The sequence below is a fragment of the Alnus glutinosa genome, chromosome 5 (assembly GCF_958979055.1).
Source record: "Alnus glutinosa chromosome 5, dhAlnGlut1.1, whole genome shotgun sequence".
Taxonomy (NCBI): Eukaryota; Viridiplantae; Streptophyta; class Magnoliopsida; order Fagales; family Betulaceae; genus Alnus; species Alnus glutinosa.
The window spans coordinates 25,260,126-25,284,775 of record NC_084890.1 but is presented as its reverse complement, the minus strand read 5'-3'; the positions used below and the strand labels follow the sequence as shown (position 1 = coordinate 25,284,775).

Here is a 24,650-nt window from a genome sequence, read left to right as displayed (position 1 = left end):
GTCTATCCATCCCTCACCGCCCTAGCGTGGCCCTTCTATCGCACCCAGCGTCACATTCTGTCAGTGATCTCGTCTTCAGAGACGTAGACATCCATATGAAAGAGAACAGAATGGACCAAACACTCAGTTGTGAAATCCGGCGAGATCTGACGAGAGAAAGCGACGACCGGCAAGGGATGCGACGACCGGCGAGATCCGGCGGAAGAATGCTGCGAAATACAGGTAACCTCCACTTCAAATTCATTTCTTCTTTACAATAATACAGATTAATATTGCATTGCTCAATAGATATAATTACCTTGATTATATATCCCCACCAGCTCAGCTCACTTGATTTATAATAAAACATTTTGAGTGCAATATCTAAAAATAATAAAAATTATTTTTATGCGAGCATGCTGAAAGTTATAATTTCTCATGTGAATCTCAGCTGATCCATTTATTTAGGTTAGCTAAGTAAGGTTGGGTGTCAGGCTTGTCACACATGCATCAAGTGTTCAAATAATTTACAAATTCAGCTACATGCCAAAACTCTATCAATACTAATTACAAGAGTTACATGAGCAGATATCAAACATGGCAACATATGCAAATTTTGGCACAGGCCGTCAAGCACATAAATAATTTTTTGAGAGAATGAGAGGCTATTTCTTTACAATAATTATCAGTTATTAGAGCACTAGTAGCAGATCCCTTATAAGTAGTTTTGTTCCCTAAAATAAGGAAAATTTGAAAAAAAAATCACAAAAAATCAAGCTACAGTAGTTACCCTATTTTAGAGGGTTACCCTTGGAAAGCTACAGTGCTTCCCAATGTATTGAGAAGCACTGTAGCTTCCCAACAGCTTATTTTAATAAAAGAAAATGTTTGTCTCTCTCCTCTCTCTACGCATCCTCAACCTAAAAAAAAACAGCTCTCTCTCTCCTCTCTCATTCAGTCGTCTTCAACCTCTCTCCTTGCGGGTCTTGCGGCTCCCACCCACCTCAACTCCCACAAAATCCCCTTCCTCCTCCTTGAAGCTTCTGATGCCGTCTGCGGAGATGGACAGAGATGGACAACGATGCTTCTCCCTTCACCCCTTTGTCTCTCTCTTGTTCTCTGTCTTCTCTCATTCTCAATCAACAACAGATGAGTGAACAAAAGAAAAAACGAAGAAACAAAGAACAGGAGAGGGATTGAGTAAAAAAGAAGATGCAGACAAGAGCGAGAAAGAAGATGGAGAGAGAGAGAGAAGAAGAAGAAGAAGAAGAAGAAGAAGAAGAAGAAGAAGAAGAGATTTTATGGAAAAAAAAAAAGAAAAAAAAAAAGAGACAGACGAGAGGGAGAAGAAGACAGAGATGAGAGAACTGGCCGGAAGAAAAAGAAAAGAAATGGCATAAATGGCTTCAAAGAAGAAGAGGTAAAAAGATGCAGAAGCTTTCGGAATAAAGTAAAAAAAAAAAGGTAAAATGTCAAAAATGTTATTTTAATGATATAGAGAAAGATAAAGGGAAGCTGTTGTGGGGTGTTTTTGTATAGGGAAAAATAGTTTGGAATCTGCTGCTAGTGCTCTTAAGCATGAAAATGAATTACACTACCAAAGTTAATATCTTTATAATTAGGAACTTTTTTTTTAGTCTTAGACTTGAGTGTTTTAAATTTTTAATATATATATATATATATATATATATATAGATTTATGCGAGTCACTTGTGGATTAAGCGAGTTGATCCAAAATTAACCAATTCCTTAATCGTGTCTAAACGGATCGACTTGGTTTGATCTGAATTCTATTTTACTAAACTTTAATATACAAATTTTTGTTTTGAATTTGTGTTAAAACTTTAATCTACATATATTTAATATATAAAAAAATATAAGTGACTCATAAAACAATCAATCCAATCAGACTGGGGGGGTGAATTCAAATCTCTCAATCCTATTCTCTCCCGACAAGGGATCTCCCATCGCATCTCCTACCCTCATACTCACCAACAACAAGGTTCCGTTGAACGCAAGCATCGACACATTGTCGAAATCGGCCTCTCCTTGCTTGCCTCTGCCTCCATGCCTTTCAAATACTGGGATGAAGCTTTCCTCACTGCAACTTTTCTAATTAATCGTCTTCCCTCCCCTGTCACTCACAACAAGTCTCCATTTGAACTCCTCTTCCACAAAATTCCTGATTACAATGTTCTGAAGGTGTTTGGGTGTGCCTGCTGGCCTCACCTCAGACCCTACAACCGTCACAAACTTGAATTTCGTTCCCAACTCCGTGTCTTCATAGGCTATAGCCTCCACCACAAAGGCTATCGTTGTCTGCACATTCCCACTAGTCGAATCTATATATCCCGCAATGTCATTTTTGATGAAACGTCCTTCCCTTTTCAGCATCTCCCGGCTCCTACACCTCGTTCATTATGTAAGCCTGTGTCTTTCCCTTCTACTCTCTCACTTTCCTCACCTCCACCTGTCCCGCCCAACTCCCCACCCTGTAACACACCTCCAACCTTTCCCCACCAACCTACTACTCTACCTTCTATTTCCCCACCGACTCCTTCCCATGCAACCAATCCGATTGAACCACCCATTGACCCGTGTCCCCTACCCAACTCAACCATTATTCCACATGTCCCTCACCCCATGCAAACTCGTTCCAAGAGTCAAATTCACAGACCCCGTACCTTCACAGATGGCACCATTCCCTACCCTCTACCAAAAGCCCACCTCACTCTGAAGCTATCACCTACTGAGGAGCCTACATCCTTCACAACAGCAAATCAGTCTGCCGAATGGAGAGCAGCTAGAGTTTAATGCTCTCCTGCAAAATGGAACATGGACACTTGTTCCCCGCCAACCTCAGATGAACCTTGTTGGATGCAAATGGGTGTATAAAATCAAGAGAAAACCGGATGGGACCATTGATCGCTACAAAGCCCACTTAGTGGCCAAAGGGTTTCATCAGCTCCCCGGCCTTGACTATGGTGATACGTTTAGTCCAGTGGTTAAACCAACAACCATCCGGACTGTTCTCTCCCTTGCAGTCTCCTCTAACTGGTGCATTAAACAATTAGATGTTACAAATCCCTTTCTACATGGATTTTTGCAGGAAAATGTCTACATGCTCTAGCCTCCTGGTTTTGTTCATCCAGCCTTTCCCAATCATGTGTGCCACCTCAAAAAGTCCCTTTATGGCTTGAAGCAAGCACCTCGGGCATGGTTCTCCTGCCTCAGCACTCGCCAACTTGAACTTGGATTCACTAGCTCCCGGGCAGACACCTCCTTGTTTATTTTTGATGCAGGTCCTACCAAAATATTCATACTTATTTATGTGGACAACATCATAATCACTAGCCCCAGCTCCCACCTTACTGACAGGCTCATCTCTAAGCTACAGTGTGATTTTCCCATCAAGGATCTTGGCAATCTTCACTACTTCTTGGGCGTGGAAGTCCTTCATGACAGCAAGGGCATTTTTCTCTCTCAAAGAAAGTATATTTTGGATATCCTCCAAAAATCCAACATGCTCTCTGCAAAGCCAATAACCTCTCCCATGTCTTCCTCGAAGACCTTGTCAAAATTTGATGGTGAAGCCTTTGATGATCCGTCACTGTACAGAAGCATAGTTGGCTCTCTCCAATACCTCTCCCTCACTCGACCGGATATCTCCTTTGCAGTCAATAAAGTATGCCAATTCCTCCAACGCCCAGCTGTCCATCACTGGGCTGCTGCCAAACGTATCTTGAGGTACTTGAAGCATACCTTATTTCATGGCCTTTTTCTTCACCACAAGTTTGCCTCACAGCTCCATGCATACTCAGATGCCGATTGGGCCGGTTGCCCCGATGACCGCCGTTCTACCGGAGGATATTGTATTTTTCTTGGCTCCAACCTCATCTCTTGGAGCTCACGGAAACAAGCCACTGTTTCTCGATCAAGCACCGAAGCCGAATACCGTTCCCTTGCAAATGCCACTGCTGAACTTCAATGGATTCAATCTCTCCTCAAGGAACTTGGCGTCTTTCTAGCCTCCCCACCCACTCTATGGTGTGATAATCTTGGTGCTACATATCTCACGGCTAATCCCATCTTTCATGCACGTACAAAACATATCGAAATTGACTTCCATTTTGTCCGTGATAAGGTGGCCTCCAAAAATCTAGTAGTTCATTTCATTTCCACCAAGGACCAAAAGGTTGACATCTTCACCAAACCACTTGTGTCCAATCGTTTTAATCTCTTACGTGCCAATCTCAGCATCATGGAAATTCCGCTTCAATTGAGGGGGCATATTAAGACATTAGCTGCTATCACTCATTCTCCACATATCACGCTGTCTACTCCTCACACAGCCACGGCACCAGCCCATGACAGCAAGCCTGCTGCTCAACATGGCAAGTATCTTCTGGAAAGGACACGCGCAACACCAATTCAAAATTACAAGGAAACCTCCGAAGATCAAGCTACACTAGAAAGGAAAGCTAGCAACAAGCTATAATCATTTCAAATATTTTGTAATTAAGTCACAGCTAATTTTATGGGATTGCTACTGTAACGGTCTTTTGTAAACTATGTATAAATATGTATAAACGTCAATGAAATATCATCAAGTTAAAACACAAATATTCTTGTCTTTATAATAACACTCTGAAGATGCAGACAAAATTACCTCCTCCTGGTATTGGCATGCCCATGGTTTCGCTTTAGAGGGAAGGTATTTACAGTTGTGATTTGCTTTCTTCAAGTATTTTTTACGTCATTGCACTGAGATTCTATGTGCTGCTATTTCATTTTCTAAGTAATTACTAAGAACCCAATTACTTGGGTCGTTTCCGTCAAACTTGGGGAAATCCAAGTTGACCGATTTGGGATTGATTTCTGCTCCCTCAGGGGCTGATGGAATAAAAGAACCACTTGATCCCGATATGATTCCTTCTTCTCCCGTGATTGGAGGTATGTTGGGGCTCTTTTACCCACTTGTTTCTCCCTGTACCATCACCCCTCCATGATTCTGTTCAGGTGCTTTGATTGCCAATGCTTCCATAATCACATGCAAATTCTCCTCCGTTCGACTTTGAAATGCCTTGTTGTTTGCTTGAAGTTTGTTGATAGTCTCCTGTTGTATGTTGACAGAATCAGAAAGTTGGGTTAACTTTTGACTTTGTGTGCTGAAGGAATCAGAAAGTTGGGTTAACTTCTGACTCTCAGCTCTGCACTCCTCTCTCAGCTTAGTGAGAGCCTCCGCCAGTTGAGATGTACGAGTACCTTCAGTCATGGTCGCAGGAACGCGGCTCTGATACCACTTGTTACGTGCCTTGTTATTATTTAAGTAAAATTAGCATTTCGAGGGGCTAGTCCTTCACACTTAAGCACTCGGCTCAGAGGTTTTAGCACTTCCAGGTTTAACTCATAAACACACGGTAGTATGATTAACCTCCCAAAAGATATCATTCATTTCCACTTCTCTAGTTTAAATCATGTAGCACAACAATGCAATCGGGAACTGCGAGTAATGGCCGAACCCACTACATAATAACTGACCCACTAAGATTAACTGACCCAACTGACCCATTAAGATTAACTGACCCACTGACCCACTAAGTTAGCTCTCTACAACCCACTTAGCACGTTCCAGAACACCCTGAAACTGTCTTAGGAAATTAAAGGTAATACAGGAAATTACAATAAGACCCATACAAATAAACGTAATGACTCTAATACCCTTATGCAGCTGGTGTCCACATCCGATTCTGTTCCCCTAGGAGAACCACGTGGCAGCCCTAGAAAGGTACCTTGAGCCCTGGTATTAAGGTACCCTTGTCCGAACCGTACACCCAGCTCCCTCAGTCCGATGCATAACACTCTGAAGATGCAGACAAAATTACCTCCTCCTGGTATTGGCATGCCCATGGTTTCGCTTTAGAGGGAAGGTAATTACAGTTGTCATTTGCTTTCTTCAAGTATTTTTTACGTCATTGCACTGAGATTCTATGTGCTGCTATTTCATTTTCTAAGTAATTACTAATTCAAATGTTTGAGCATTTGGCATTAGTAATATTACCGAAAAATTGGTGTCCAAATAATATATGACGTGCTAGAATAATTGATTTTTTTCTTCTTTCAATTTTGTATCTTCAACAAAATCTGGCATGCATATGTAGCAAGAGGGAAGAAGCCTGGAAAGTGGCATTTGATTGGAGTTTACATGTTATGATCATTAAGCATTTAATCACGTGGGTTCTCCTTCATATAGGAATTCTCTAAGCCTGAAAGGTTATTCTCAATAGGTTTTATATGAGGCACATTATTTCTACAAATATAAATTAGTTTTTTTTTTTTTTGATAAGAAATATAAATTAGTTTTAATTTTTTCTTTTACTGCGTGACTTCTAAATATTTGTAATGAGGGTCCTTAGGACTGGCAATTGGTTCTTTGGCACACTCGATTAATAATGATCATTTTTTTTTTCCTTTTTCTTTTGCCGATACTGTTGTAGCTTGATAAAGTTCTTGTTTAGCCAACTCCAGTTTCAATGTAAGTTTTGTTAATACTTTTTAGGATATTTGTAAAATTATTACCAATCTTGTGTGAAGGAAACAGAAGAGTTCTGATTGACAATCACTATTCCTGTTATGTGGTTCTGTTATCTATATGCTTGTTATATTTCACTGCGCCAATTTCATTATCTATATGCGTGTTGTATGCTATTAAGATACTGTTCAGGACTGTTTATTGCTGTAAATTTGTAACGACTTGTAATTACCAGCTGTAAGCATTCAATTACCCATAGGGTGGAGCAGAATGATTGAACTTCACTGCGTATATGTTTCAGAGAAATTTTGTAACTCTGCCCCACCCCCCCAAACAAAAACACAGCTCCACTTTTTTGCTAATGACTTGGATTATCCGTTTTGCTTGTTTCTTTTGTTTCATTAGACATTTAATTTAGGATTTGATTTAGTATTTGTGGAGACTATTATTAACAGAGTTTTATGGATAATCAAAAGAGACCCTTTGGCTCTTTGCGGCCATTATGGAGTAATTTTAGTGTTGAAAGGTAATGATCTCTTAGCTACTGAATATTCTTATTCCTGAGAAGGTTACCTCATTGCAATTACAAAATGATTTCCAGCTTGGTGCTGGTAATATTGTGCTCCCCTAGCTTCTGACCCAGTTTGTTTCTTTAATTTAATTTAATTAATTAATTATGTGGTTCTAATCAGTTAGAACATTGAAGGCTGACTGTTTTTTGGCTGAGAACAAATCAACCCACAAGATAATTTTCAATAACCCAGTTCCGGAAACAAATTTGTTTGATTGATAATGATTGAATTCGCTGTTATCATAATTCATAATTCACATCGAGGGAATTGACTTCCCAGGAAAGGAAAACTAAGTATTCAAGATTTCTGCGTTTGATTGTATGAGCGATTTCCTATCCAGAGTCAGTAACTTGCTTAAAGCTGTGTTTTTAACTTCTGTTTTGTTGATTATGTACTCTCTTTTCTTTTTAGGTATGTGCAGAAGAAGATTCGCTTAACTAAGCAAATAGAGAAGTTCAAACGTACAGCACACCAAGAGGTCACTATATAAAAGAATTTCGCTTACATTTTAAATGTAGAAATTCATTGTCTGCTGTACTAAAGGGTTGGGTTTTAATTTGTTTCTCTATTTTTGGCAGTCAATCATATGATAGTAAACTTCATTTTTATTTCTCTTTTTCTATCCTAATATTTATCATCAATTCTACTCCGATTTGATGAAAATGTCATGATTCCTTCTAAAGATGTAAGTCCTAACTATATTGTTGAATATCTGCGTATTTTTGCATTTATTGCATTTGGTTTATTGAATTACGTATTATTGCTCATTTTTCTTTTGCCCCTTGATTTTTACTACCAAGTTACTAACTTTGCACAAAAAGAGAACAATTGTATATTGTGGATGAACAAGGCACCAAATACATCTGCTTTAAATGGACATGTTTCTTCTTTTGCAAGTTCCCCGAAGGATTTTTTTTTTTACTGTTTCAAGGAAATGGAGGTTTATTTATTTATTTATTTTTAATTTTATTTTAGTAGATTGAAAACTAATGTATATGTCTAATTGATAATTGTTTCATTATTATGAATGATGATAGTTTCAATATTTGATAGCAGAGCTTTTTGGAATTTAAGATAAGGGCATGCCTCTTTAGGCTAGGGAGAAAAAAAGAAAACAAATACAGACAGATTGATGGAAATATCCTCTCTCTTTTTTTTTTTTCCCAAGAACCGTGACTATTTTAGCAAATTGATTTATTGTTTCGGTTTGGTTAACAGATATTTAATACTACTGGCATGGCGTTTGGTTCACAAGCTACAAGGGAGTACACCCGTGGGTCTTCACCAGAGTTGTTGCACATGCAGGTTGGTGGTGGTTTCGAGAGAAGAACATGGTCTATGAAATCGTCATTCATGCCCCCCTAAAAAGAAAATGAAGTCCTTAATTGGTAATAAAAGCATTAAGAGGCAATGCTTACTCCTTTAGTGGTTGTCACAAATATAATCCAACATGTCAAACCAAAAAGAGATACATCATGTATGGAGCTACGGAATTGCTGTCTTTTAAGACTGCTTTGGTAGTGTTTATGTACAGGTTATTAGGACCGTTGAAAGGGAAATATAAAAATAGATATGCTATTGTGGTGATAATTCATGCATGTATGCCTTTTAAGTTTTGCTATTCATGGCAACATGGTTTACACTAAACTTCATTGCTTTTCAAGGTCCATTATGCATTATAATGAAGAAACATTTGATGGAATTACAATTGTATGTACCTATAGGTTGTTACAATTTGGTTTGAATTGACAACATGTGTGCTATCTAAATTAAATCTCTTCCGTTTTCTTTTGGTATATCATATTTACTTAATATTATAGTTTTTTACTTTATTTGTTAAGAAAAATCAATATATACTTGTTCAATAATCTAGATATTAAATCCATTCTATAATATAATATATGTATGATATTAAAATTATAATCTTAACAATTATAGTGATACATAACACAGGGAACCAAGCACGTGCATTGCGCGTGCCATCCCAACTAGTAAAAAAAAAAAGTAGGCATATATTTAATATTATTTTCATTTTTAAAATCACATGTATCTGACACTGGTTTTGTTCTCTCTTGTAGCCAAAGAATGTCTTCTTTCTTTACAAACCTTCATCTACTTATAGTCAGGATATTCATTGATCTACCCAAGTCATCATAAGACCCTTGGAACGTTATTATCCTGTTATTATCTTTGTTGTTGTTTGTCTCATTATGATTTTTATTATTGTCTTCTTAGAACCTAATTGATTCATATTATAGCAATGCCAACTAATCGAGAGCTTCATTGCTCTTTATTATCAGATTGACAAGATAATGGAGGAACGGTTGCCAACAAACCAAATTTCCAGACTTAAGTGGCCCCAATCTCAGCCCTAGACATTGCTTGGTGTAAGTTTAAGTTTTAGATATATTTCTATGTATTCATACTATATTAAATAAACACCCTAAATTGTTTTATCTCTATTACCAACAAAGGCTTACTTTTACTTTGGAATCTTGGCATGCACATGAGTTAATTTTGTTAATGTTATTTTGGGTGCACATAGATTGGCACTGCCCCGGTGGCCGATATGACTGGTAGATTGCCGGTGGACATTCTTTCTTCTATAATATCAATAATCTCATTGAGGGAAGCTGCCACTACTAGCATCCTTTCAAAAAGATGGAGATACCCTTGGAGGACCTCTTCTAACCTTGAGCTTGATGCCAAAAACATGCCTGGACATTTTTTAGACTTGAACCATTTCAAAAGGCAGCATACTTGGTGGAAACAGAAGCAAAAGGGAAGATTTGTTAGATGGGCAAATCATATTCTAGAAGTCAATGTCGGCAAAAAGGTAGATTCCTTTAGGGTTGAGTATCCGTTGGGTAGTGATCATGGTTGCGACGTTGATCGATGGATTCAATTTGCAATTGATATGCAAGTTCAAAAGCTTGACATCAACCTGGCAGACGATCATTTGTCAGACTTGTATCATGAGCTCTATAAATTTCCATATTGGCTATTTGCTCAAGCAGGGAAAAAGTCAAAGAAAAAACATTTGTCTTTGAATTTTTGCAGCTTGAGTATTCTAGCAAATTTCAATGGCTTGGACTCTCTTTCATCCCTCTCATTGAAAAAGACAAGTTTAAATCAAGAGAATGTGGATAGCATTTTGACTAGTTGCCCATCTTTAGAATGGTTTAGTATAAGCGAATGCCCTTGTCCATTTCGTTTGAAATTATCTAGTGGATGTTGGTTTCTCAGGCTGAGACACTTGAGGATATTTGTTGCAAGCCTTTAGAAAAGGTTGAAATTCATGATGGCATAAGTATTGCATCAATTGAGTACGACGCAAAGATGTTTGGGCAGGTCTTGTTAAAGAATAGTGCACAACTTGTTAGACTATGTATGACTTTGCAGTCTCATTGTAGAACTATGCAGTCTGATCCTAGAACTCAAATGACATACGTCCTTGGCTCACTTGCAAAAGACTTTTCTAGTTGAGACTTTATTATTGTGCACTCCGTATGTCCAGGTATTGCCACAGGAAAAATTTTAGTTGAGCTTTTTGTCATCATTTTTTAACATCATGTCTCTAGTTAATCATTTCTTTCCATTGTCTTTCAGGTTGATTTAATATCTAAGCACTTAACCACATTTACTAGCTAGACTAAAGCAATTGAAGCTATTAGGTGTAAGATTTAGAAAAATCCTGCTGGACCTGACCTCTGCTTTTTTGGAGGCGGCTCCATCATTGTTGGAACTTGAGATGGATGTAAGTTATCTTCTATATCTAGCACGTTTTTGTTTGATTGTTAAGCTGCACAGGGCTTTTTGTTCCTTGGAACTTTGTACAATCTCTTTATGTGTTTATTTATTTTTATTTTTTTTGCTTTTGATACTTTATTAAACTAAGATTTGTATGATTGTTTACCCTTGTTTTGAGCCATAGCTCCATTTTATGTTTTCAAACAAAATATAAGTCGGAGGAGTCTCTAGACTTGGATAAATATTGGGTGTTTTGTAACCTGATTGATGGAAGTATTTCTTCTAAAGGTAATAAGCCAGAGATATTTATTACACTTTTCTTTACACCATTGTTTGAAAGATTTACTTTTTAAACGCAAATATCACCTATTGTTTCTAAGACGTCAGGAAGGATTTGTCTCCTGACCTCATCATGCCGTCGCCATAATGCCAGAATTTTTTATTTGTTATTTTTTTTTTCAATTTTCCTGGCAAATAAAATGAAATGCCAAGAAATTGAACATTCTTGGCACATTGTAAAACACCAGGAATGATTTTTTTGTTAACTGATAATTTTCAACAATACACCACAATAGAAAAGATCAACTTGACATTTGTTACAAATGTCAAAGATAAAAATGCCAAGATGTGCCTCTTTTTTTTTTTTTTTTTGGTAGTGTCTTCTTCTTGAAAGATGAGATTTGTTGGAGAAATAACACCTTATTTTTGGAGATGGTGAATGCTGGGTTATGTACATATCCACAACTAAAATCGAGCGAGAGCAAATTTTCAAAATTCTGGGTCTGGAGATTCCATCTACTGTTAATTTAGTACTTGTGTGATCTTTTTTGTTATTATTTTCGTGGAGGGAAATTTGCCCTTCCTGTGAAAATTTTCATGGAAGAAAACGATGAATATTTATTGTGCAGTTTACATGATTTGTTTCTGAATAATGATAAGGATGATTGTATTGTTGCTGTTTTGTAGATATTTTAGAACACCATTGGAGATATATGCAAGTAAAAACCAGAAACCCTAGTTGAAGCATGCAGCTTAGTAATATCTGGGAAGAATAAACCAAAAAAAAAAAAAAAAAACCCCTCTGAAGTCTCCAGAATTATGAGACTTTAAAATTCTATTTTAAAACCAAAATCATAAAATAAAATAAAAACTTTTATGAAAACTATGAACTTTCAAGCAAAAATATGCACTAAATGTCACATGGCAATTTTTTATTTTTGTGCGAGCATGCTGAAAGTTTTAATTTCTCATGTGAATCTCAGTTGTTCCATTTATTTAGGTTAGCTAACTAAGGTCTGGTGTCACACACATCAAGTCTATCAATGCTAATTACAAATGTTACATAAGCGCATATCCCCCTCTTGAAAGCTTAAGGCTTTGAAACTTGATTTGAAGAAATTGAACGAGGGGGTGTTTGGCAATGTAGATAGGAAGAAGAGGATCCTTCTAGAAGAGTTACGTGTTTTTGATGTCATTGAAGAAGAGAGGGCCTCAGGCGTTGGGGAGAAAATAAAGAAGGCTGAGGTTGTGATTGAGTTAGAGAGATCTACTCTCATGGAGGAGGTGAGTTGGAGGCAGACCCAAAAAATTATAGCATGAACATATTATGCTGCCCAAAGGGCTGCTGGTGGTGCCTTTAACAGAAAACTAGTTGATCTCAGCAAAACAACTTCTCTGGCATTTATTTCCAGAATAAATTTAAACAAAATGATAGAACTGCAAATAAGAGGATATAAGGCAAGCTTGCTGTCCTGAAACAGTGCAAGAACACACCAAGATGCCCAATAAAGGGATTATGAACTCAGCTTTTGTAAAAATTATTTAGACCTAGACTTAATCTACCTCTCTTCTTGATTTTTTTTTTTTTTTTTTCAATTGATAAATGACACATCCTCCTCCTTGTTCTTATGGAAGAAAGAAGTGCCATTCGAGTTGGAGCTTATTGACCTTTTTTTTTTGATAAGATCTGTTTTGTGGGCTGGCTTTGGTGGTTCTTGTGCATACTCCCGGTGTACTTAGGGGCGCCTCATGCTTTTTAATAAAATCTTCTTACTTATAAAAAAAAAAAGGTTCTGTTGACCTTTTTAGGGATAACCTGTCTGTTAAGCGTCAAATTTTCAATTCACCATTATTTCTTATCTCTTTTTCTACAATGAAGTTGACTTCAGACTTATGAACTTGGTTCAGATGGAATAAAAGCATGAGCCTTGATAACTTAGCATATTAATTGCAACTTTTTCTTTCTTTGAGTGACATATGAGCTGCCAAATTCAGGTAATTACATACCAGGCTGATGTCTGCTTTGTCATTGTTCTGTGCTGATGAGATTCTTGACATCAATGGTGCGTCTTAGTGTATTGGTGTGTGTACCAATTTGGACTAATATGGTTTATGTGTCAAGCCTGATAGGGGTTTATACACTAGTTGGTATTAGTGGTCTCTAACATGGTATAAGAGCTCAATTGGGGCAGCATCATTTGAATGGTCTTACTGATCCTGTTTCTTCCTTGGGCTTAACATTGGGTTTGTTACTATAAATGACCTACTTTCTTTGAATTTCACTATATTGAGTTTGTTTGGTGGCAGTTTAAATAGCCAAATAACTCCGTTAACATGCTTTGAGTGTGATTCAATAATCTTTGTTTAAATTTACTGTGAAGCACCATAAATACACTGTCTGAACAATTATGTTTTCTGTAGCCTTAGTTGCCATTTTCCAATCAACTTCAGTAGCTTGCTGTATTGATTGAAATTTTGGTATTCCAGGCTTAACCTCTGCGAGCCCCTGTTAATGCACTGTGTCACTTGAATCTTTCTCACCTTTTCTTGTAAATCTTTCAAATTTTAGTTTGTTTCTCTAGTACTTGCTGACTGTTTCTGAACCGTCCTGACCATGCTATGCACTAATGCCGTGAATTTTATGGGAAGGACAGGAAATTCTTTTATGCTCCATTGAAAATAAACTTTTAGTTATTTATCTATGGTCTGGCTGATTGTGATGTGGTTTGACTTATATTTTTATTTTCTTTCCTTCCAATTCTCTCAACTTTATATTAACATTTGAGCATGAAGGTGTTTCTTATCTATGTATTTGGCAGTTGATGGACATGGAAGATGCGAAAAATGGATGCGGAATGATATTTGTAGACTCAAAAGAGTCCAAGACAACCTCATGGTTTAAGCGATTTATAGGGTGTCAGCAGAAGCCAGAGGTGACCTGGCCATTTCCTTTTGTGGAGGGCGGACTGTTTATCCTGACCCTGCGCGCTGGTGTTGATGGGTACCATATCAATGATGGGGGTCGGCATCTGACTTCATTTCCGTATAGAACAGTAAGTAATGTGGAAATTTTTTTGAAGTTTACTACTGATGACATCTGTTTGCTACCTCTCCTACATGAATGGAGAATGCTTGCCCAGGAGATCTAAAGAAGGTCCGGGTCAAAGTGAGGAGAACTTGCAGTTTTGTTTGTGGTGTTGTGCTTCATGGCTTCTATTTTACTTCTTGAACTTGATTTATGACTTTCCCTTCTCTTTTTATAAATTTACATTTCCACTGGGCATTCCTAGTCCTTGTTAGTTGTTGATCTGTAGATTTTGTGGGAGCATGCTCCTACAGCTATAGTTGTTATAATAATACTTTTATTGTTCAAATTTCTGGCATTTCCACATAGTTTTTTTTGTTTCAATAAATCCTGTATTGAACCCAGAAATGCTTTGCTGTACCTTCAGGAGTTTACTCTTGAAGATGCAACAGGACTAGCAATTAAAGGAGACGTGGATGTTCATTCAGTTTATGCTACGTCTCTCCCTACTTCTCATCCGAGTTTCTCACCTCAACGAGTATTGGAATTTTCAGACAAGTGGAAAACCCATCCTACACCCAAGAGCAAGATTCAGGTCTTTGTTGGAGTGCTATCTGCTACTAATCACTTTGCTGAACGCATGGCTGTTAGAAAAACTTGGATGCAAGCTACTGCTATCAAGTCTTCAAATGTAGTAGTTCCATTCTTTGTTGCATTGGTAAGGCTTCTGCAGTGATCATTAGCATGCATCCAAATATGGTGTCAAAATTTATGGGTTGATGAGTTAGCTTCCAGGATCAATTCCATATGAGTTTAAGGAATAGAAGGTGGCCCTATTGACATGCTTGAATATGAGAGTTTTCAATGATAATATTGATACCTAACCTATTAAGAATATAATAGATAGTGGCAAAGCAGAGAAGTCTGTATGAAACATAAATGTATAGTCCGGTTCTGAACATTGTCAAATGCATGCATAAAATGTTTGTGGTCTATAGGTGCAAAATTGCATTTTGATGAGCATATAGAGAAGACCAATCGTTGATGTACCTATTAGAGTAATATAAGGAAGGGCAATCTTGTATTTTTGCATCGTTGAGTGTATGTGTGTATATATGTATATACACACCTATATAGAAGCCAGCTTCTCTAAAGTTGTACTTTCACAATCTTTTCATACTCTATTTCTCTTATCTAGCAAAACCTCATGGTATCAGAGACTGGTTCATTTCTTTGTTTTTTGGTTCCTATATTCCACACGTGTTTGTGTGTTTAAGGCTTGGAAAGAGGTGTTAGAGAGTCTTACATTGGTCACATGTGGACTTTGGTATGGGTTTATGTACTTGTCGGGCCTACCCTCCCTTTGGCTTAAGCTTTTAGTTTGGACACATTATACCTAGATGGACTGTCACTTTATCCGAGATATGGTTATGTGAACACAAGTTTTTACTTGATAACATTTTGATTGGTTAGGAGATGTATTCATAGAGATTCCGAGTAAGGATCTCTTTTTGTATATATGTGTGCGTGTGTGTGTAATAAGCTAGTCATAATAGACATCCATGCTCTATATTGAGGGGAAGTGTTGAGTTTTATATGTAAGGAATGGCAATCTTGTAATTTTACATCATTAATAAAATGCATAAATAGAGAAGCCAGCCACTTTAGCATTGAGCTCTCACAATCTTTTCGTGTTCTCTCTTTCTTTTTTGCCGTCAACACTATAGGATCATTCATGATTAATGTGAATATTGAGATGTCATATAATTGTTTATTTTTATTTTTTTTATAAGTAATAAACTGATTTTATTAGAAGCGTAAGGTGCCCTTAAGTACACTGAAAATATACAAGAGAAAGCACCTAACTAGAAAGCAAAAAAAAAAACAAGAAAATTGCCAAAACTAAGCGACAAAAGGGGCACAAAAGCCAAATATAATTGTTTTTTGAATGGAAGTATCTAATCCTTGCAATTTTCTTATGAATGCTACCTCTCCGCTTCATTTTCACTGACAAATTTGCTTTAGTGAGTGCAATAAACTTTTCTATATTTTTGCTTTTTTTTATATATGCGAGAGCAAGATACAACTTGGATGCAAATGTCTCTTATCAAGTGTTCAACTGTAGCAGTTTCATTTTGTCAAAAAGGATTCTGCATTTATCATTACCATGAATTCAACTATGGTGTCAAGATTTATGGGTTGATAGAGTTAGCTTCCAGGATCAATTCCACGAGTTAAAGGAACAGAACCTGGTGATATTGACATGCTTGACATATAGAGTTATTAATGATTCGTTAGGGTGTTATATAGAACGGAGGGAAATCCTGTAATTCTGCATCATTGATAATATATACAAATAGAAAAGCCAGCGACTCTAGGGTTGAGTTCTCGTAATCTTTCATATTCTCTCTTTCTCTTGAAGGTCACGTAACTGCATCATTTCGATCAGAATGATGGGAAATACATACCAAAGAGCAACATTATGAAGAATGCTAGTTTGAAACTCTGATTGTTCATCAAGTATGTGTAAATGAGATGGAGAGATTGGGTTTTTTATGACAAGAAATTAAGTCATCAAGATATTGGAAAGGAACTGTTAGATGGCATGATGAATTAAATGGGAATTATAAAATAGCATCTAGAGAAATCAGATAAGTTTTTATATTTGTCGAAATTGTCTGAAGATAATGACTTCTGAGATGTCAGAATTGTTGAGGATCAGCGTTGCCAACCTTGGTTCAAAGAACTGAGGGTTGGGTTATTACTAGTCAGAGTTATAGCAATATTTGATTTCGGGAATTAATGACTTTGAGGAATCGTGCAAGGCTTGTTGACCTCTGTGAGCATATGACATGAAATCTATCTCCTTGCATGTGGTACGTATGAGGCTATTTATATGAATATCAAAGTTACTGTATGTACTCCAATCCAATAGACAAGTTTCTTTGTTGTCCTTATGATTCTTGGAATTCGGAAATATGGACTTCTACATTGATGTATGACATGCATATTAGCTAACAAAGTCCCGCGATATATGCCACGTATGTGTGTGCCTGTTTATATTTCTTCTGACATTCTTCACTGGCTGTTGTATATGTGTTTCTCTTTCATTTTCCCGTTCTAAGTATTTTCTGTCATTCATTGGATTATGAATGAGTTTTTGTTTATTTGGTGTTCTTAATTGTTTCAAAATTGACATGCAGAATCCAAGGAAGGAGGTGAATGCAGTGCTGAAAAAGGAGGGGGCTTACTTTGGTGATATTGTGATTTTGCCCTTTATGGATTGCTATGAGCTTGTTGTTCTCAAAACTTTTGCTATCTGTGAGTTTGGGGTGAGTTTGTGTTTTATAATTTATTAGTCTTTCATTAAACTCTTATTTTAATTAGGAATTCTTCTCAAATATTGTCCTTGAAAATGTCAGTCTTGGAACTTCAGTTTTGTTGGATCCCATGTTGAGTTGTATTCTATCCCTCAAATGTCCCAACATCCTCCATGCAGGTTCAGAATGTGACCACTGCATACATAATGAAATGTGATGATGACACGTTCGTTACAGTGGACACCGTCCTGAAAGAAATTGAGGGTATCTCTCCTAATAGGTCCCTTTATATGGGCAATCTCAATCTCTTGCATCGCCCTCTCCGAAGTGGAAAATGGGCAGTCACATATGAGGTATGTTAGTGGGGTTGCATTTGTGTAAATTTGAACTTGTTGCCTGCTATAGTTTGCAATTCTATTTGAACTTGGTTCTGTCTCTTGGGTTTTTGATTTCTCCAAGAGCTCCTTTCATAAATCAGATAATTTTGGAAGTCTGATACATTTGATTGCTTGGAAGTAGGATCATAGAAAGGAAGAGAAATAATTTCTTCTCATCGTATCTCGGGCTTCTTATTGTCATGTTTTCTACTAATTTGAGAAGTTTGTCTCTTTTTAGTTTTTGTTTATATAAGAGCTGTTTGATTCTCTTTGAATTGTTCCTATATCTGAAGGAATCCTGTAATGTGTAACATGAGTGGCCAGAAGAAGTATATCCTCATTATGCCAATGGGCCTGGATATATAATTTCCAGTGATATTGCTAAATATGTTGTCTCTCAACATGGCAATCGAAGCCTCAGGGTTAGTTTCATTATTTGTTCAATCTGCCTTCCCTCCAGCCTGCCTCCTCAGCAGGTTATAACTGAAAAATACTGTTTGTTTTTTGTGGCAGCTCTTCAAGATGGAGGATGTAAGCATGAGAATGTGGGTCGAGCAATTTAACGGTTCCATGACGGCCGTCCAGTACTCCCACAACTGGAAATTTTGTCAGCATGGGTGCATGGAAAACTATTTCACTGCACATTATCAATCCCCAAGGCAGATGATCTGTCTTTGGGACAAATTGGCGAGGGGTCGGGCTCATTGCTACAACTTTAGATGACAATGAGCTGCTCGTAAAATTAGATTGAGCTCAACTTCCTCCTCTCTTCCCCCACCCCCACTTTGTATTTTTCACCCATCTTGGGTGCTGATTTTTTGTCCATTTAGGTTTGTGGATCAAAATATGGACTCATGGATGAATTGTGAGAATCAGTTTGCAATGACTTTACCAAAGCATGATGTGTTATATATTTACATGGTCTCAATATATTCATTTTTCACTAACAGGTTATTGGATTTTGAATGATGTTTGTAGTGTTCTCTTTTTTTGAAATTTGTTTATTTCTCTTTTATGGATGGACCAGACCATTTTATGTCTTTCAATAGGATGAATATGTTCCCATGAAGGTCTCAATTGGGAAAAAAAAACCTAGTACCTCTCTAATAATTATAACACATTATAGCATAAAAAAATAAATTATGAGAATCAAATTGTCTGATTGAGTTGTCTTTATGTCTTGGTATATCCTCTGCAAAATTCATGTTTTTTCTTCTGAACGTTATTCTTGTTACGACGACTTCGCTTGCTTTAATAGTCATGCGTTTTGCATGTTGTTTTTGGATCTTGAGATTTTTGCTACGCACTCCAACAAATATTTTATGCAGCTTTTAAAATCATTTTTATATAAAAATTTAATAAATATTATCTTTAAGGTTGATGGTGATTTTAAATTCATCTAAAGAAATATAAAATTAAAGAAAAACTTCACTTAACGCTCTTGAACTTTCATCACATTTGTAATTTCTTTTCTAAACTTAAAAAACTCTCAATTTAGTGTATTTATCTTTCAATTTTTGTTTTTCAGTTTCACTATTCTGTGATGATTTTCTATTAAATTTTGTCAAAATTTTTAAAATGCTCATGTTTTTTTTAAAAAAAAAAATTAAAAATTTTCAAATATTCGGACGTAGATATTTTTGTGAATTTCGTTAAATCCTGACCAACGTCTAAATTTTTTTAATTTTTTTTCTTCTATAAAAAAAATGAGGAATATTTTGAAAATTTTGACATTCGTCGGTTAAGATTAATGAAAAATTCTAACGGATTGGTGAAATTGAAAAAAAAAAAAAAAAGAATATATTAAATTGAGAGTTTTTGAAGCCTAAAAGGTAATTGTAAATGTGATAAAAGTTTAGGAGTGGAGTGAATTTTTATTTTTATTTTATCGGTGCTCTTTTTACATGCCTTTCTCAATTCTTGTCTGTAGCACAAATATTTTTTGAGTTGTGTGATTTGCACACTCATCTTGTATACACATTATACACATTTACAATAGGTGTAACACCCATGCACAACGTATGTACAAATATCATTTTTTTACCCCCTCTTTTTCCCAAGTTATTCTAGATAACTCTCCTGTTTACCCTACTCCACCCTTTTTACCATCATGTACTTTTTCCTTGTGACTTCTCCTCAATCTATTAGGTCTTTGAACAGCATGTACTGGTTTAAGCCAAGGATGAAGAGCACGGCGGATGGACAAACAACAGCTTTGGTTGCAAGGAGAATTCATAGCTTTGCTAGAATAAGCAGTTTTGGGAGAATAGGTAAGCTTTCTAACATGGCCTTGTCTTGATTTTGTTTGGTTTATGACATTTTTTATCTATTTGTGATGGATCAATTTTGCAAAGTTTTGTAGAAACTGTTCATGATTGATCAATCACACCTCCAACTCGTTACAAAAGTTTTATGATGTTTGTTACGCCACTCAAAGTAAAACAGCAAATGATTATTGTGCATGCTAGGTTAGCTAGTATTTAGATCAAATTTGGAGTAAAAATGAATCATGAGAACGAATGTGCCTTGCGGTAGTTTGGCCACCCTATTTTGCCTGAGGGAAATTCTAGATTTCTTAAAATTTTCTTTCAATTTTTTTGTTTAAATGATTTGACATATTTCTCAAAATAATAGATTACATGAGATTGTGACACATTATTTAAGAATCAAATTTTGAAGAAAAATTTTAGGATGTGTAGCATTTCCTCTTGTCCAAAGGAGCTACCATCTTTAGAAAATAATCGCAACCGAATAACTGAGTATTCAATTGCGGTTACCGATTATAGCATTTTAAAAAATCGGGTTTTATTATTATTATTATTATATATATTAAAAAAAACGAAAAATAATATTAAACGCACTTTATTCCGACCTCATGATTCACTCATCTCTAGTCTTCTCCGCTCTTCACACTTCACAGCAGGCTGTCGCCTCTTCTTCTCCATTTCTCTTCTCTTCTTCTTTCCTTCTTCTTCTCTTCTGAATCTCCGATCCATGCCCACGTCGCCCACTCGCCCAGTGCCACGCCCACGACGTCCAGTGCGGCAATGCCCACGTGAAAGGTTCTCGTGGTCTGTTTGTAGATTTGTTTGCAGATTTGTTTGCGATTTTTGTAGTGGAAATATTTGCATATTTCGATGTATTTTGAAAATTCTGCGAGTGGGTTTTATGTGATTTTACTTTAACATTGTCTCTGTGTTTTTCTTTAGCAGCGCATCTACGATCCAGTGGACAACTAGCCGATACTACGGATCCAGTAATAAAATTGAGGGACACAGTTTAAGCATTCATGTAACCGAGCTTTTCAAGCCGGCTTGCGGAATTAGATATGCAAAAACCGTAAGACCCGCCCTGCCCCGCACTCATCTACATAAATTCGTTCTTTTCCAAGTTTCTTCATGAGTCTGAAAACCCTCACTACCTCAATTTCTTGAATCCGACCATCCCTCCTCAGCATATAAGCTTTGGTTGCAAGGAGAATTCATAGCGGTGCTAGAATAAGCAGTTTTGGGAAAATAGATAATGCTTTCTAACATGGTCTTGTCTTGATTTTGTTTGATTTACGACATTTTTTATCTGTTTGTGATGGATCAATTTTACAAAGTTTCGTAGAAACTAACGCCAATTAATCCATAAATTAAGAACAAACCTGAACAAATGGAAACCGCATCATTGGAGTATTCTGCCGCCTCAACAGTGACCACATTTGACCCCCCGGTGCCCTTGCTCCGTGGACCCATTCTGGACGGCCCATCGGACGACCCGTTGGCCGGGCCGTATGTGCTCGCGTTTCGGGACCCCCAAGTTTGGGCCTCTGCGCTCAAAGCCTGCGAGTCCAAGCTCGTGGACCAGTGCGAGCATGGTGCGAGAGTTGGATGTGCCATCGCTGCGTCCAACAAGTGCAAAATCCCCTGGTGGCGTGCTATGGTTGGCCCGAGGGCGATGGATCTGAGCGGGCGCGAGAAATGGAGGGTTGTGTCTTGGCGGCGAAGGAGAAGTGTATTGGGTTTGCGAGGGACAAGTGTGCAACACCGTTTCGGGATGCCCGAATTGTGGCGAGGGAAGGGCGGGTGAGGACGAAGGATCTTGGGAAGTTGATCGCTTGGGCATCAGTTGCCTATAGGAGTACGTGGATGAACCTGATTAGATTGGATCAATTGGGTTGGCGGGTTTTGGCGGCGAGGAGTTATAGGGCTAGTGAATTGCTCGGCTTTGATAGCAATTTTGAAAAGGTTTTAAAAGGCGAAAATTGAGAAATGTGTTGTTCCCACAGAAGTTGCCCCTAGTACAAATACATGCACGGTTTTTCCACCATCAAGAATCACTGTCAAGTGGGAATGTTTATGTTCTTTACCATGATTGCTAGCAACACTACTGCTTGGCCACTGTTGTTGTTGCGTGTGTTTGTTTCTCTTGTTAAAATACATTGATTCATTTTCTTCTTCTTCTTCCTCTTCAATTCAATGTTTGGTATGATTGTTTGATCTACTGATAAGAATATGCAGAGAGAATTAAGTACTTGCCTTGAACCTAAAATTTGTTTGGTTTTTCTGATTTTTAAACTTTTTGTGGGTGGTTTATTTTACTAAAGTTATGAGTGCTGCTGATCAAAATCACTTTGGATAGTAGAATGAGACGTTGTCTTTCCAGTTTGCAAGTAGCTGGTAATTTGGATATTATGTAAGACCTTCCAGCAGTAGTTTAAATACATCAATTCAGCTGTAGTGATCTCTCCTTCTTTGCTTGAAAATGTTCTCTGTCATCTTATGTATATCATACTTTTGTCTTTTGTTCTTATAAAGCTCTCTTGGCATGCATAACTAGTTAATTTGAAGCATATATGGGCTACATTTAAAAATTAGCAGGATGAATTTTACTTAGTTGATAGAAGTTGGCTGAATCAAAAAATGTGTCTGTTGATGGGGAGTTGGATGAGCTGGCAACCCTTGGCCATTTTCTATTATGTTCATTTATGGGTTTGGGAAGATCTGATTACTAGTGGACGTAATATGTTGCATGTTAATGTTAATGGGCGCATTACTTGCTTTGGGGGCGTTTAATGATGATTTACCAAAGATGTAGTCTCATTTTGGATAGGGGATCATGGTCCTATCTAAGTCTAACATGATTTTTTTTTTTTTTTTTTTTGGATAACCAGTTAATTTTGGATAAGGAATTCTTCTCAAATATTGTCCTTGAAAATGTCAGCCTTGGAACTTCAGTTTTGTTGGATCCCATGCTGAGTTGTATTCTATCCCTCAAATTTTCCAAACATCCTCCATGCAGGTTCAGAATGTGACCACTAGATACATAATGAAATGTGACGATGACACCTTTGTTAGGGTGGACACTGTCCTAAAAGAAATTGAGGGCATCTCTCATAATACGTCCCTTTATATGGGCAATCTCAACCTCTTGCATCGCCCTCTCCGAAGTGGAAAATGGGCAGTCACATATGAGGTATGTTAGTGGGGTTGCATTTGTGTAAATTTGAACTTGTTGCCTGCTATGGTTTGCAATTCTATTTGAACTTGGTTCTGTCTCTTGGGTTTTTGATTTCTCCAAGAGCTCCTTTCATCAATCAGATAATTTTGGAAGTCTGATACATTTGATTGCTTTGGAAGTAGGATCATAAAAGGGAAGAGAAATAATTTCTTCTCATCGTATAAGTAGGATTATATTAGAGCTGTTTCATTCTCTTTGCATTGTTCCTGTATCTGAAGGAATCCTGTAATGTAACAGGAGTGGCCAGAAGAAGTATATCCTCCTTATGCCAATGGGCTCGGATATATAATTTCCAGTGATATTGCTAAATATGTTGTCTCTCAACATGGTAATCGAAGCCTAAGGGTTAGTTTCATTATTTATTCAATCTGCCTTCCCTCCAGCCTGCCTCCTCAGCAGGTTATGACTGAAAAATGCTGTTTGTTTTTTGTGGCAGCTCTTCAAGATGGAGGATGTAAGCATGGGAATGTGGGTTGAGCAATTTAACGGTTCCATGGCGGCCGTCCAGTACTCCCACAACTGGAAATTTTGTCAGTATGGGTGCATGGAAAACAATTTCACTGCACATTATCAATCCCCAAGGCAGATGATCTGTCTTTGGGACAAATTGGCGAGGGGTCGGGCTCAGTGCTGCAACTTTAGATGACAATGAGCTGCTTGGGTGCTGATTTTTTGTCCGTTTAGGTTAGTGGATCAAAATATGGACTCATGGATGAATTGTGAGAATCGGTTTGTCATAGTGATTTTTGTACCCATAATGTGGCAAATTGGACAGCGACATCTAACTGCATTCTCACTCTATCTTTTAGCTCTGTTCATTTCTTTCCTGTTTTGGAAAGGAAATCTCTTCCTCTTTTTAAGTTCCATAATGTTTTGGTTTTCTCTATAGTACTTAAAAAATAAAAGAGAGGAAAAAGACAATTATGGCCATGAGATAGTTTATCAGTTAAAGTCCTTAGCATGATGGGGCAAGGACGCCATTTCGTTTGCCTTAATCATAGGGAGAACTAAACAAGCGGATAATAACACAACGAATTGATGATCTCATGGATCGAGTCTATTCTGTATTAATTAATTATCTACACATTTGCATAAAGTCTCTCAAGAAATGAAGGGGAATATGATTTTTAAAGGAAAAACAATACCCATTATGGGCAAGTCAATGGCTATAACCTACAATCTTCAAAGCTAAGTATAATTGTTTAAGTTGAAAAAAGGGACGGAGACCTTGACAATTGACAATTGACAAGATATTGTTTGGGTAGCAAATTTAGCTGAGTAAATTGGAGTAAATTTTTGACACTATATGCG

The 24,650-nt window shown here is 37.2% G+C and overlaps 1 protein-coding gene, 1 long non-coding RNA gene and 1 pseudogene across 4 annotated transcripts; all 3 read left to right on the top strand.

Annotated features, from left to right (window-relative positions):
- Positions 1–5,560: 5,560 nt before the first annotated feature.
- On the top strand, positions 5,561–8,528 carry LOC133868752 (uncharacterized). The gene is made up of 3 exons (XR_009900397.1): positions 5,561–5,909; positions 7,495–7,561; positions 8,302–8,528. It is a non-coding gene; the product is annotated as an uncharacterized LOC133868752 (long non-coding RNA).
- A 187-nt stretch (positions 8,529–8,715) lies between these two features.
- LOC133869159 (F-box/LRR-repeat protein 13-like) lies at positions 8,716–10,834 on the top strand (annotated as a pseudogene).
- On the top strand, positions 10,468–23,987 carry LOC133868751 (hydroxyproline O-galactosyltransferase GALT2-like). Of its 3 annotated transcripts, none has more exons than XR_009900395.1 (8): positions 10,468–10,600; positions 10,693–10,840; positions 13,932–14,165; positions 14,565–14,855; positions 17,341–17,469; positions 17,637–17,810; positions 18,159–18,256; positions 18,348–18,771. XR_009900395.1 is itself a non-coding variant. In XM_062305749.1 (8 exons), exons 2-8 carry the CDS (start codon positions 10,835–10,837, stop codon positions 23,983–23,985), a joined length of 1,152 nt encoding a protein of 383 aa, XP_062161733.1. In that variant the 5' UTR covers positions 10,468–10,600; positions 10,693–10,834; the 3' UTR covers positions 23,986–23,987. The 3 variants fall into 3 exon arrangements, 1 of the variants encoding a protein (XP_062161733.1); XR_009900396.1 differs by having other exon boundaries at positions 18,128–18,256; XM_062305749.1 differs by lacking the exons at positions 17,637–17,810; positions 18,159–18,256; positions 18,348–18,771 and adding exons at positions 23,121–23,294; positions 23,577–23,684; positions 23,776–23,987.
- Positions 23,988–24,650: the final 663 nt, after the last annotated feature.